Source organism: Spermophilus citellus (assembly GCF_964194105.1).
Source record: "Spermophilus citellus genome assembly, chromosome: 9".
NCBI classification, from domain to species: domain Eukaryota; kingdom Metazoa; phylum Chordata; class Mammalia; order Rodentia; family Sciuridae; genus Spermophilus; species Spermophilus citellus.
The window spans coordinates 128,572,902-128,588,320 of NC_138191.1; the positions used below are offsets into that span (position 1 = coordinate 128,572,902).

The 15,419-nt window shown below is 43.9% G+C and overlaps 1 protein-coding gene across 9 annotated transcripts in view; it reads right to left on the reverse strand.

Annotated features, from left to right (window-relative positions):
- Positions 1 to 7,398: 7,398 nt before the first annotated feature.
- The window catches only part of LOC308655976 (protein DDI1 homolog 2), a 42,187-nt gene continuing 34,166 nt past the window's right edge, over positions 7,399 to 15,419 (reverse strand). For 5 of the 9 annotated variants that reach the window (XM_081306488.1, XM_081306486.1, XM_081306487.1 and 2 more), the window contains one exon: positions 7,399 to 11,581. In XM_081306488.1, the coding sequence (XP_081162614.1) occupies positions 9,732 to 11,581 (1,850 nt within the window). In that variant the 3' untranslated portion in view covers positions 7,399 to 9,731. Of the gene's footprint in view, positions 11,582 to 14,585; positions 14,646 to 15,419 lie in introns of all 9 variants that reach the window. The other 4 variants (XM_081306492.1, XM_081306494.1, XM_081306489.1 and 1 more) reach the window with 3 other exon arrangements.

Here is a 15,419-nt window from a genome sequence, read left to right on the forward strand (position 1 = left end):
GAGGACTGGCTTGTGCCTTGAGTGAGATGGGAGCCCACTGGGGGTTTTGAGGAGAGGCCCTAATCTAACAGAACCCAAAATGCAGGTGGAGAGAGGAGGAACCGGAGACCTGTCCCAAAAGTCCAGGACAGCGGGGAGGGTACCTGGGACCAGGCTTGTAGAAATGACCAGACTGCTAATATATTTTCAGGTGGAGCTGACAGGATTCAGGACAGGTCTGATGCAGGAGGCACGGGCTGGGTGACGAAGTACTGCGGGCTCAGCACACTTTGGTTTCAAATATCTGGGGCTGGGCAGGGAAAATTTGGCTGTTAGTGACTTTCTAGGAGGAGCCAAGCCACACTAGCTCTGTTGTTCTAGGACAAACTCCCTAATCAAGGATTGGTGATTGGTTAATCCTGTTAGCACACGACCAGCTCTGAACCAGTAAACAGTACCCACAACAATTTAGCCCTTCCTGAAAGATGGAGGTAGTTCGCCTTGCTATATATCTTGAGATTTAGATCTTTTTTTTTTTTTTTTGGTACCAGGGATTGAACTCGGGGCACACAACCACTGAGCCTCACCCCCAGCCCTATTTTGTATTTTATTTAGAGACAGGGTCTCACTGAGTTGCTTAGGGCCTCACTAAATTGCTGAGGCTGACTTTGAACTTGCAATCCTCCTGTCCCAGCCTCCCGAGCTGCTGGGATGACAGGTGTGCACCCTGACGCCCGGTCAGCTCTGTCTCTCTCTTTTTTTTTTTAATTTTTTACTATTTATTTTTTAGTTTTTGGCAGACACAACATCTTTGTTTGTATGTGGTGCTGAGGATCGAACCCGGGCCGCACGCATGCCAGGCGAGCGTGCTACCTCTTGAGCCACATCCCCAGCCCAGCTCCGTCTCTTCTTATCGGACACCAGCAAGTCCACATTTCCCAGCTTCTCCTTCTGCTGGCTGAGGCCAGGTCTGTTTGCTGATTTGTGTGAGAAATGAAAGCACCATTTCCAGGTCTGGCCCATAAAGACCCTGGAGCTTCGATTATCTCCCCCATCATCTCTAGTTCAATGAGAGAAATGGCATAGCTGCTGCAAGCCTGGCTGCTGAATGGCAGCGTGGAGGACGCTGCCCTCCCTTCCCACTCTCCTGACCAGGGCCAGCTGGACTGTTGGTGAAGGAGAAGCAAGGCTCTACTGGTTAGGCTACTGATATTTGGGGTTGGTTTGTTCTAGCAGCCCACCTTAACTAGTACAAACATCTAAAATATATTGTGCTCCCAGGAGCTGTAGGCTGGGGCCAGGCACTGCCTAAGCTGCTGTTCTCCGGGGGGACCGTGTTCCCAGCACCCAGCTCTACCCCAGAAGGCATCTTCCCTCCTGCCTGCCTAGGGTTGCAAGTAAAGAACACCTGATTTAGGTAAAAGAGAACCCGGGAAAGGCCTTAAACAAAGACAGACTTATAGTTTACTTTGTATTTTTTTTTTAAATAAATGCACTTTACATTTAAAAAAAAATTTAAATAGGCCTGGGGATATAGCTCAGTTGGTAGAGTGCTTGCCTTGCATGCATAAGGCCCTGGGTTCAATCCCCAGCAACACACACAAAAAAATTAAAAAATAAAATATGATACTGGTTTGGTTGTTAAAAAGGAAATTGAGCCAGGTGTTATGGCTCATGGAGTATCACAAGCTCAAAGCCAGTCTCAGCAATTTAGTGAGGTCCTAAGCAACTTAGCAAGATCCTGTCTCAAAATAAAAATAAAAAGGGCTGGGGATGTGGCTCAGTGGTAAAACATCCCTAGTTAAAAAAAAAAAAAATTGGGGCTGTGTGTACAGCTCAGTGGTAGAATGCTTACCTAGCCATGTGTGAGGCCCTGGATTTGATCCCCTGAAACACACACACACACACACACACACACACACACACACAATTTCCTTTTTCTATACTTCAGGTAAGAGAGAAGTTTGAAATAAGCCTTTGAATACCAAAGCCCAGTAAGACACAGCCCTATAGTAAAAATCTCATTAAAGTTTAAAGTTTCCCCAAATATATTTCAGATGAACTTGAGGCAGGTGCCATTGAGAGCAGAATGGCAGAGAGCCAGCAATGAATCAGGCTGGAAGGATCACTGGCATCACAGGTACGGTTATTACAGGTGTGGTTACCACCACGCAGAATGGACCCAAAGCAAAAATTCCAAAACTTACTGAGTAAATAAATTGTTTTGTCAAAGAAACCACCAAACCTTCCAAGCCTCTGGAGACCGTCAGGCCCCTAGATGTGCACCAGCTTACATGTTTTTTTTAGTTGTAGATGGATCCAATATCTTTGTTTATTTTTATGTGGTGCTGGGGATCGAACCCAACGTCTCACACATGCAAGGCAAGCGCTCTACCACTGAGCTGAAGCCCCAGCCCAATAATCAGAATCAAAGCTCTTCATAATGCCTTTCCGGTGTGATTTCTAATTGCTGGGGCCAGGGGCCAGTGACAGTTGAATTTCCTGATTCTCGTTTCCTAGTAGGATTTGCTACTGCAGTCCCTGCTCCATCACTGTCTACAGGGAAAGATCAGGTTAAGTTACCCGAGTTCAGTTTGTCAGACCATAGGAGTCGCAATCAAGACCTGAAGGAGAGGATAGGGCACCACTGGCGACTGTGACTTGTCAGTGGGATGCCAGGACTAAACATAGGGCCACGTCCTTTGGGGAAATGGTATGTGTGGTCTGTGAGTGAGGAGAAACTGAAGGACTACTACCTGACCACCAAACTACTCCTGGTCTTCTGGGCACAAAAGTAGATCACACATCACAGGGCCTTGCAGTCTGGTATAGCCACCTGACCGAGTTGCAGCCAGTGAATTATGGGTGGGGAGGCCATGTTCACCACTTCCAGGCCTGGTCCACACCGCATCTCCTTCCCTGGCACATCAGCTGGGTGGTCATGTCCACGGAGACTGGGAAGCCACATGCTGAAGAGGGCCGATCCTGGCAGCTCGCCTAGGACACTGCCTGCCTGCACACGACTAGACAGCCATCCAACCTCTGGGATGTCAGCTTAGCATCCTCCAAATCCTGAGGTTAACACTCTGAATGACACTCCTCACATCTAACGAGCCCTCTGGGTGCTATTCTCAGCACTTTACATGCATTCACTTCTTTGATCCCAGCACCACCCTGAAGAGCCTTTGGCTTACAGACAGGAAACTGAGGCACAGAAAGTCAGGCAACTTCCCAGTCACTCCTAGCAAGCAACAAGCTGGAGCTCACACCCAGCAGCCTGGCTCCAGACACATCTCAGTCACCACACCCAGGGATACAGAGGGCATGTCTTTTGTATCAGAAGGTGGCTCTGGGCTGCTGATTTTTTCTGTGTTCAGACACACAGTCACAAATCACAGTGCCTGGGTATAAGGGGCAGGGACACGGACAAAAGTGAAGTCACCACCTCAATTTAAAAGAAACTGATCCAACAAAAACTCTTATGATAAAAACTTTATTGTCTTAAATATCAAATGTTTTTACACACCACTTTTTTCTTCAGAAAGTTCCTATTAAAAAAGAAAATAAAGTGTTTTAGATTATTTAGGGCTGACTTACATTTCAGTATGTGACAAAAATTCAAACTCAAAGGCATCTATTTCACTCAGCTGCAGACAGATCCTATGTTCAGCCCTAAACCCTAAATGGCACAACGCAACCGACTTTGGGATTCCTGAGTTTGGTTCCCTTAAGTTCTCAAGAGTTTTCCTAACTCTCAAAACCAAAGCATTTGGGAGTGAGTGAGCCACTGGCAACCTGTCTTGCCAGCCTAGTTCTTAAGATGCAGTAGTCTCAAAGCTCAAAGAAAAGTCAAAACATCTTGCAATATATGAGCAACTGCAAGAATAAGGGAAAGAAAAGAAGGGTCTCGTTTTACTACAGCTTGCCAAATATGGCTATAAAACTGGTAAACGACTCCTTCTTGAGTGCAAAGACCATTAGCCCAACTTGCCACGAAGACGAGATTTGGAATAAAAACAGAAATTATTTTTCATGATAGGTACACAGTGACAAGGCAAATTCAGTCAACGTGTTGAGTTGCTGAGTGGATCACCAGGATTATCTCAAAAGGATGATCAGGACAGTGAGAACAGAAATCTAAACAGTCAGATGGTCATGTTTGGGATGGGGAACATAAACTCAAAATCTGTGGGGCTTTAAGGAAGGAGTAAATGGTCTGGCTAAGGAGCGGACAAACCAATCTGACTAGCTCTGGCATGAAATGCAGGTCCACCCTGTAGGCTACAGATGTGTTCCTTCAAGGTAAAACAAACTCTTGTAAAGAAAATCATCTCCCTTAGATGCATTTTCCCAGGAAAAAAAAATGCCCCAGCACAGTTCCTCCCTGTAGCTAAGGAAAACCTTTGCATGGTTGAGAAACAGTTCTGTGAACGGCTCCTCATCTAGTGTTCTGTACCACCTCCCCATCATCTGCACAATAACCTCTTTAGGTAGAAGAAACATTCTCTTATGCTTACGCCCAGGGACATCTCCTTGACAGGGTTCCTTCCATAAGATGGTGTCCTAAAACTTATCAGCGGGACCCTCTCCTGTTGTAGAGCTCGAGGATCTGGATTGGTAACCAATAAACCCTTGGGAATGTTCCCTAGCTGTAAACCTCAGAAGTCACCAAGAGCTTAAGATTCAGAAATTCTACCTCTATGCTTCAGGACTACAACATATATTGTGACACTTTAAATACTGGGTTAGAGAATGTCTCTTTGATGGAGCGGTCCTGAATCCTTCTATATATTAATCCTCCCTGCCACCCGGTCCCAAACCATCACTTGCTACACTTTCTAGAACATTTTCACATGTGGCACTTGGCTGCTTTAAAATAGCACTGTGCTCACTCCTGGGAGCCCAGATGGTCAGTACTCCAGAGCAGCTGCACTCAAGGGGTGTGGGAGGGCACTGCGGCATGGAAGGAGGTCTGGGCAGAAGGAAGAGGTGCACACGCAGGGTCACCTTTCACAAACTGACTTCAGGTATTTCTAACAGATGTCACATTTTTTCTTCCTGATTTTGCTCTTAACATAAAAATTTAAAGAGTAATTCTAGGTTCACAGCATCTGATTCCACTATGAGCTTTCCCCTCAGTTGACTGAATTGGAACCAGCTGACTTTTAAAATAAAAAAGCATGCTATTAAACAAAAGATATGTCTTGCTTTTGAAGCTAAAATTTGCTTCGTGTCTCCCTACCAAAAGCTTCACAAGGGCAGGGTATTCCCATCTGTTTTAGTCACCCAAGTTCATCACTGCCTGGCATGTGGGCATTTGGTGTTTGATGAATCAAGAAGTAGCAATAAATTCTTGTTTAACCTGATTGCATAGGCTTGAAGGGAGTAGCCAACTTCCTTTCCAACATGTATGATTTGATGGTACAACAAAAAACTTCTAGGAAGTGCTTTTGGTATGCCTGATGTAAAAACCTACGTAGCAACCCTCCTATCCAGGAAACCCAGTGATGATGGTGAGCCAGAAAACCACACTGTGCCCTCCATCCCCAGGAGGGCTTCTTTCAAAACATTGGATTCCCGCGATATTCCCACTTTTATTCCCCACCAAAACTTGATACTGCTGCTATTTGGAGAAACTAAGGCACAAAGGAAAAGCAAGTACATCAAAAGGCCGCCCTAAGTTCTTCAGTTTATTCCATGAGCTCCTAGGACACTCTATAGAGTATAAAACTTGAACCTAGACTTCACCTCTAATTCTCAACGACAGGTTTTGAGTTGACTTTGTTAAGAGATATTGGCATTATTCTCAGGGGAACAAAGCCATTTCTCTTTTATAGACCAGTAAGAAGTATGTTCATCTTCTAGGATGAAAACTTGTTGATAACTGTATTTCTATTTCAGCCGCAGACCACACTGTCACCAATCTCAAACGAGAAATTTTGGCCTTTTTGCTAGAGAATGCACATTCCAGCTGGCATTTCTTATTTATATGCTTGTATTTTTTGGTGCTGGGGATTGAACCCAGGGCCTCATGTGCACTGCCGCTAAGCTACGCTCCCAGCCTGGTTAGCTGCTAATGGTGCTTGCCCCTGGTTGGAAATCTGAGCTGCACAGTCACCCTGCTCACCCCGGACCATGGCAGCTACAGGAAAAAGCATTCAGAATACAGTGACTCTCCAGGCTGGTTGCTTGCAAGGCAGTTTACTATACAGATGGTGGGCAAAAGCCACCGTAAGTGAAGAATGTGTCTAGATATCAAAATTGCTTGTTTTTAATCTATGTAAAATCAACTGTAAGACATCTGTCAATCACTGTATGTATGATAGCTGACACATGTATTTATAGACATGAGCTGAAAAGTCAAACCAACTAAATTTCTATGGCTTCTGCTAGAGGTGAGAAAACTGGTGAGGGAAGAACAGGCAGCTCTCACAGGAACTGGAAATATTGAAATCAGTCTCATGTGTCCTTCCTAGGCACCCCCCTGCTAGAGAAATGCTTTAGGAGAAAATGTGGGGACTAGGAGCCTGCAGCCATGAGGCTGCAAGATAGAAAAGTGACCTTTTTTGCTGGGGTGGAACCCAGGGCCTCACTGGTGCCAGGCAAGTGCTTCTCCATTAAGCCACCCACAGCCCCTGGAGGGAGTTCCACGCGCTCACCATCTGTGCAGTTTGTTTGACCAAGCAACTGGTGACCTGTCACTGGCTAAAACCTAAGCTGCAGGCTGAAGGTTCCTGGGTGGCTGAGCCCTGAACAGGCACAAGTGGAAACAGTTCATACTGCTAAAGAGCCCAAGGAAGAGCTGTCTGGTTACCAAATGCACCTTCCACACAGGAACCCAAGAAATAGCCAAGTTTTACAGGAAAACCCTCTGCTCTTTGGTGAAGAGACCACCATTGGAGATAAGTATTGGCCACAGAATTGAGCACTGTTAGTCATGTAAAGGAACTACCCACTGCTTCTTATGGCTGTTAGGTCAGCTGTTAGGCCAACAAGGATTTTTTTTTTTTTTTTTTTTGTACCAGGGATTGAACCCAGGGTCACTTAACCACTGAGCCACACCCCAGCCCTTTTTTATTTTTTCAGACAGTCTAAGTTGTTTAGGGCCTTGCTAAGTTGCTGAGGCTAGCCTTGAACTTGCAATCCTTGTACCTCAGCTTCCTGAGTTGCTGGGACTGCAGGCAAGCACCACCATGTCCAGCCCAATGATTTCATCTTATTCTTAGAAGCCTATGTAGAATCTCTATATTCCTGGAGTTGGTGGTTTTTTTTTTGGCGGTACTAGGGACTAAATCCAGGGGCACCCTTACTGAGCTACATCCCTAGCCCTTTTTGAGACAGGGACTTGCTATGTTGCCCAGGCTGGCCTTAAGCTTGCAATCCTCCTGCCTCAGGCTCCTGAGCTGCTAGGACTTTAAAAATCAAAAGCAACTATGAAAGAAAATGACAAAAGGGACGAGGATATTTGGCAAGTGGGTTAAGCTCATTTATAGTACTCCTAATAACTATATGACTACAGGTCTATTTGATTTTCTCCTAAAAATAAATATACATATACATACATAAAAAGCTACTGTAATGAAATCTTTTTCCAGACTGATATTACATATCCCACTTGGAAGTAATTCCCAAATATCCATGTTGTAAAAACTCAGTGGCCATGGCTCACCAAGCAAGCTGCGAGCCCATCTTCCCAGAGGGCCTTTGGAGAGAAGTCTACTATCAATAAATTCCCACCCCCCCACCCTGCGGTCCCAAGGATTATAGGCTTGAGACACCCCCAAACCACTACCCATAAAGCAGACAAGGGGCCCTGCTGCACTGCTGCTGGAATTTGTCTCAATCATAGCACCAACTCCTCAGTACAATCACAGCTTGAAGAGTCGGCCAACAAACCCTCTGAGCAGTTTCCTAGTGCATCTCCCATCTTTGGTGTAGGGCAGGCAAAGGGTCCACAACATGCGGCTGTCGACAGGAGCACCCTAAGGACAACTGGCTGACCTGCTGTTCAGGGCACCCTCTGGAAAGCAGTGAACCATGACTCTTTCCGTCAGCCTTTTGTTCACTTTAGAAAGGATCATGTATGTGACTTGCCATCCCCCTGCTGAACTCTCTCAGCACACATACAAACACAGCAAAAACAAACTGGGATGGGGAGTCGGGAAATGCCTCTAAGCACCCCTAAATTAAAGTTCTAATCAAAAGCTCCTGAGATATGAGCCTCCATTTTGGTTGTGCTCAATGACTTGAATTCTGATGGGAAGAATGAGTTTTCAGAGAGAGATTTTAGACAAAATTATCTAACAGGAAGATCAGAAATCACTCTTTGAAAACTTCTGGTTCAAACAAGTTGCAAACTATAACCTGAAGTCAGGGATTATCATTCTCAAAATTCTTTTCAAGAAAACCAAGATTTCAGATTCCTGCTAGGTCCTAGGAGAACAGTTTATTTTCCAGAAAAGTTACCTAAAACCTATCCAATAGGATTATTGCACAGTGGGGCCCACAGGACAATGACTTCCAAGGGCTAGTCTTTATATTAAAAAAGGCCACAATAAATACGTCTATATATTATGCCCCACTCTAATTGACATGGTAAACATAAATATAAATCTTGCTTAAAAAGAAACTCCTGAGGAAAGAAAGGGATGGAAAACTCTACCAAGGCCACTTGGGTCAGAAACTACAATTACTATTTTCACTGCCACAAAGGACAAACAGACTGACCATTCTAAACACCAAGATGAACCAGAGACAAGGTACCTATCACTCTTCAATGTTATGCTCAGATCACAGTCCAAAGCGAACTCTTAAACTTCCTAGAAGACAGGTTAGAAATGAAGTAGGCTGCTGGCATTCAATTCTTGGTGGAATCTGCCTTCTTCCTCAGTCATTAAGGGCTGAGATGTCAGTGAGATGCTCACAAACCCAATCTCTAGTAAGTTCCAGTGTTTACCTATTCACTCAGTCCTTGACATTTACAAAGGGAGCTACGATTGGGTCTTTCTTCCTTCCCTTTTTAAATCTGGGTAGCACCGTGTTTCACACTAACATTAATCCCTCCACCATACCCCATCCAATGTCGTAAGATACCTGGCAAGCAACTCACGCAGCAGCCTGTGATGCTCAAAGCAGCCTGAGCTTCAAACCCTTCTGCTCACCCTATTAAAATGTCAAAGCCTGAATACACAAATAAAAACATACTGCTCTAGGAAATATTAACTGAATTATTTGTTTCCTATTATAATTGGTTAATCATGACACACAGACAATGGGTATGATTCCAAACACCAAACTGTGTGGTCAAGTTTCTACACTGACGACTGAGTCAACAAGCCATCCCTGCCTACAGCACGGCCGCGGCATGAAGCCGGGCAGTCTCTGTTGCCTGGGTGGTGGGAGTTCTCATGGCTTCTGCTTTTCAAAGCATTCACTCTCATTCTAAAATGGTATGCTATACACAAAACCTCCATTTTATTCCAGAATACATCATCTTCAGAGAATAAAAAGCTTTTGTATGCACATTCTGCCAATACATTTAAAAAGGCCCAAATTTTAACAAGTAATATAGACAAATTCATCAGACAAGAGATCATAAATTACTTTGGCCGAAAAAAATCTTTAAAAAAAAAATCTGGCTCAACATTCTGCTTGCAGGTCTCTACATGTACTGCGTGTGTGTGTATGGTGTGTGTGTGTGTCGGGAGCTTCGGTTAAGGGAATGGAGTACGGGCTAGCCCACCTTCCCATAGTTACGTAGGAACTACAATGTTCTTTGCTAGCAAAACAAGAAGTGCAAGGTCTGCATTTCCACCGACTCGATGCAGAGCCCCGAGAGCTTCCTGCAGAGTAAAGCCCGCGCGGAGAATCCGGTCAATATCTGTGGCAGGAAAGACTAATGGTGGAAGAATGGAGGGACTTGATGGATGGCTGGTAAGTGGCTCTAATTCGAGAAACGGCCTTGCAGCTTCAGGGCAGACATTTTCTCTGGTTTCAGGTCTGGCTGTTATTGGATTCTGTCTGCCCTGACCCAAGTCTTTAACCAAAATGAAACTGGATGGCGAAGTTTGCTCAGAAGTCTGACTGAGTGCATCCTCCTCACCTGCTACAAGTTTGGATGAAATTTCTGCACCTAAAGTACAGTGTAACTGATTAGATGATTCAGCTGAAGGTACAGTGACACAGCTGCTCTCACTTCCTGACTCCTTAGATTTGGGGACACTTTCCTTGTCAGCCAACAGGCTATCACCTGGACCCCTGAAGTTAGTATTTCCTACACCTTCTATTCCAGTTCCAGGGACAGTGCCCAAGTTTTCCATCTCGGCTGATACAGACCTGGCCTGATAAAAGGAGACTTGTGAACACTGTTCACTGTGGCTCAGATGCTCATTTTGGGTCCATCTTTCTGAAAAGCCCTTAATACCTGTTTGGCTCTTGGCTCCTTTTTCTGATTGACAGACAACTTCTTCAGACACACTCTCAGAAGCTGGCTTATTACTAATGACTAAAAGTTCATGAAGCTCTTTCAAGGCTGCTGTTACAGATGAACAAGACTCTTCTGCTGACTCCACAGAGGGCTCGCAACTGCCACAGAGACTCAGAGAGTGGGGGTAGCTGCTACATTCGTTGTTTGTCCCAAACCTTTCAGCACTGCTTTCTGGGGGCTGTAAATCCTGAGTGGAAACAGAACTATTGAGACTTCCCGGCAAGGGGTTACATTTTGATGTTTCTACTTCCATCAGGGGGTTACCTGAAGGGAGGTCACATGCACCAATGCTTTCGGGGCTGCCTGCTGAGTTAAGTACAGCAACTAGGGACTGTTCGACTACATCTATTTCCATAAGCGTTTCTGAATCTGTGCAGCCAAAGCGTCCTGAAAGTAGGAAACTTTCTTTTGTACTTTGAAGATCCACACTCTGCTGAAGCCCATCTCCTTTCATTGTAGTTTCCAAAGATATTTCTTGTTGGTCCTGCTGCCTCTCTTCAGGAAGTTCATGAAGGTCCCTCATGTCACAAAGATGTTCTTGGTCACGTGGAGCATCATGCTGTACAGCTTCATGTAGTTCGTTCTCTGGTTCTTCGTGAGGCTGAAAGCCACTTACTTGACTCAGGTTCTGATTTTCTGGAGGCCGACTCTTTTCACCTACAGCCACCTGTGACTCATGCATCCTTGTAGCTGTGACACATAAACTAGCTTCCTGTCTTGTGTGGAGACAACATTTGAGGCCCTGGGTGCTTCTTTCAGCAGATTTCTCCAGATTATCTGCAAAAACTGCTTCTTCTGATGAATTATGCAAAGGCATAGCTGGACACTGGTCTGTAGAGGAAGCAGGACCAGAAAAATCTTGCAGAGAAAGATGTTCTCTTTTTTGGGAGTTTATCTGGAATTCAGCTGAAGCTTTCAAAGCCTTCACAGCTTTAGGTTCGATGCTATCTGGGTCACTGGGCTTGGTAGGGCAGACCGAAGCAGAGACAGAGCGAGCAAGACTCGTAGGATTGCCAATCTCAGGACTCTGTCCTGAAGAAGGGGCTGGATGGTTCAATCCATCTGAAGTTGGTAAGGATGACATTCCCAGTGAGGTAGATTCTTTACCACTTTTTTCTGTAACAAAAGGGAAACCAATAAGATTAATTAACAGATAAGAAACGTCACTAAATTATCAGATACAAATTTAAACAGGATAATAAAATTGGGACCCTAGGGTCTGGGGTTGTGGCTTAGCAGTAGAGCATTTGTCTAGCACATTCAAGGAACTGGGTTTGATCCTCAGCACCACATAGAAATAAATAAATAAAATAAAGGTATTGTGTCCAACTGCAACTAAAAAAATAAATATTTAAAAATAAAATATAGGGCTGGGGATGTGGCTCAAGCGGTAGCGCGCTCGCCTGGCATGTGTGCGGCCCGGGTTCGATCCTCAGCACCACATACCAACAAAGATGTTGTGTCCGCTGAGAACTAAAAAATAAATATTAAAAATTCTCTCTCTCTCCTTTCTCATTCTCTCTTAAAAAAAATAAAAATAAAATATAATATAATATAATTGGGACCATAAACCTGGAATTCTCTTTTATACTCTTTTAACACTCATTATGCTAGGTCAGCACTCAGGTCTGAAGGACACTTACTTGTCTTTATTCCAGTTAGTCTAGAACTCTAGAATCCTCAAGAGTGTTTTCTTCACCATTCACCCTAAAATTGCCTGAACACTTGTTACGCATGCAAACTCTGAGGTACCATCCTCAGAGCAGACCCAAGAATCTACATTTTCAATAAGCTCCTTAGGTGATTTTTTTTTTTGAGGGGGGGGGGTTGTGGGGGAGAAGTACTAGGGATTGAACTCGGGCCCTTGACCACTGAGCCACATCCTAGCCCTGTTTTGTATTTTATTTAGAGGCAGGGTCTCACTGAGTTGCTTAGTGCCTTGCTTTTTGCTGAGGCTGGCTCTGAACTCTCAATCCACCTGCCTCAGTCTCCATCAGGGATTACAGGGATTATAGGCAGGGGTGCGCCACTGTGCCCAGAGCCTCGCTTCCCCAAGTGATTCTTAAGCACATCACGGATCTCAGGAATCCTCACACTAGAATGATTTGTGGGTCCACACACTTTTTTGTGTTTCAAATGTGAACACTGAAATTACAAAACAGAGTCCAAAACCAGGTATACTTGAGATGGAGCAGGAATTATAAAAAGAAAGCAGAATTTACATAATGCTTGCATTGCAGGCCTCCAGAATACAAAGAAGCAAATGTTCTGTTTTATTTCTAGCCAGACTCTCCCAATCATGGTAAAACTGTGTGAGCATCTGACTCAGAAAACAAAAGTAAAGAACAGACATTAAATCCCAATCATTATCCTAAGAAATACTGCAACTTTAAAAGGATCATCAGTTATCACATTAATAGAGCACAACTAAATTAAGACCACTGAAGTACATTAAGGACAGGGGATTCCCCAGGGACAGCAGCATAGGGAGATCATCACAGTGTGTCAATAGGCAATCTAGGTTCGCTGAAATTTACTCAAGTAAGACACAGGCTTAAACACTAGCTCAAGTCAGATATCATAACACCACCATAAAGCATCAGTTTCAACCCTCCTGATGTGGATCCAGTTAAAAGTTCACCTCTATGAAGATTCTAGTACCTATAGTTAAAAGTCCAAGGGCTGCTAAGAAGGCTGGCCACTATGTTATATCTGGTTAGATGCAATTCAAATGATTTGGGCTGAATGTTAGCTTCTAATATGGGAGCTTAAGAAGGCAGTCATGATTCAAACAGCTTTATGTCATTCCAAATACTGGTTAACAGGAAACATAAAGCACTATGTCAGGAAGTTACTAACTTCTTATAAAACAGTCTTACCTTATTTATAGTTTAGTAGTAAGCAGGAAAACAACACGTCTCAGTGTAACCTGTTATCATTACAATCTAGGAAGTTATTATTTTTATGAATCTAAGCAATAAGGCTGCCTCTAGAAGAAGTCCAATTTTGTACTAATGCTCACATAAAAAAGTGCACTGTATGGGGACAAGGACTATGGCTCAGTGACAGAATATCTGCCTAGCAAGAGTGAGTACCTGGGTTTGATTCCCAGAACCACACATACACACAAATGCATTGCAATGAAATAGCCATATCAGCAATATGCAGCGGTATTACACAGGCCTGGTATGCACTTTTATTTCTCGCGATCCTCCTGCCTTAGCCTCCCAAGCCGCTGGGATTACAGGCATGCACCACTGTGCCCAGCATGCCAATTTTATAACCATGTGAGGTGAAGGGGAAAGCAGCCTCACTGGGTTTCATACTGACCACGAGAATGGCCCACAATCCCTCCTGAAGCTGAAATATCAATTTCACCAGCCTAAGTAGGGAGGGATGGGCCAGGACTACAGGATGATTAGGAGAAGAGGACAAAGAAAATGGATATTAAGAATAATGAAATTATGAGGAATTTTATCCTGTTCTTACAAGGCAAGGGTTGGGAGAAGGAAAGTAAATGCTATGAGTTAATTACAACCAGCCTGTAAACCTTAGAAAAGAAAGTCCTATTATATCACAAGAAATGGAAGTGGCTTGTTATTAATCCATGACCCTGGACAAGTCACTTGGCTTAAGTGTCCATTTCTTTTTCAAAGACAATGAAAATATCTGCATGCTATAACTCCAGGTAATTATGTGCAGTATTATTCTCAGGAAAGAGACTCATGAGCTCCATAAAAACAGACATCTCCAAAGACGAATATATATACATATATATATTTTTTGGTGGCACCGGGGATTGAACCCAGGGGCACTCTACCACTGAGCCACATTCCGAGCCCTTTTTTTGAGACAGGGTTTTGGCTAGGTTGCCTAGGCTAGCCTCAAACCTGCGATCTTCCTGCCTCAGCCTCCTGAGTAGATAGGATCACAGATGTGCACCAACACCTGGTGGTAGGGATAATGGACAATATACATACAAATGTCTATACAGGCCAGTTGTAAACATAACAGGGTGAAATGGTAAATGGCAGAAGCTAACTTCTAAAATTGCAGATAAGAGACTTTGAGACCACAGACATCAACTGGATGGAAGGCTGAGCACGACGTCTGTAAATACCTGGTCTGGGCCCACTCCAGCCGCAGCACACACACCACATGCATCATGGCTTCTGACGCTCTGTTTGGATTAGGAAACAGACAAGCAAACCTGGGTTAGCACTGCAAGCTACACAGCATGCAGGGTTACAGTCTCCACGCCTTGGCCATCTTGAGACCAGGAACGAGCACAAAGTTGGGGAATGTTTCCACAGTTTGGGCATCCAAAAGATTTGCTGGCTGCTTCAATTCTCAACAGGTAAAGCCAATGTGTCAACTTCAAGATACTTTAATTGAATGTGTAAAGAAATCAATTTTACACATCTACACATAGAGAACTTCAGCAAATGTGTGAAAAGAGAAAAAAAGGAAATCCATTAGATGGAACTAGATGATAAGAAAATCGTCTCCGGGAATAAAGGTTAGTGAACATGTGTAAAAATCATTTTCCACATTTCTTAGTTGAGATTCATTTTTAGAAGAAACCAAAACTGACTTCTATCCTGACTTATCTTCTTTAATTTTCACCATTAGAAAACATTAGATATAGATCCTACTCTAAATTAGTTTTCAATTCCTGGAAAAAAAATAAGTAGACTTTGATATAAAGCATGTATCAAAGAAACAGCTTTTCCAAAATATGTTCACCTAAAAACCAAGAGTTTTGAGGGGCCGGGGATACGGCTCTGATGATAGAGGGCTTGAATTGCATGTACAAGGCGGATTCAGTCCCCAATACCCCCCTAAAAAATTGATTTTGGGGGAGTGGGGGTACAGAGGCTAAAACTAGGAGTGCTTAACTACTGAGAAACACCCCCAGCCCGTTTTTATATTTTATTCAGAGACAAGGTGTCGG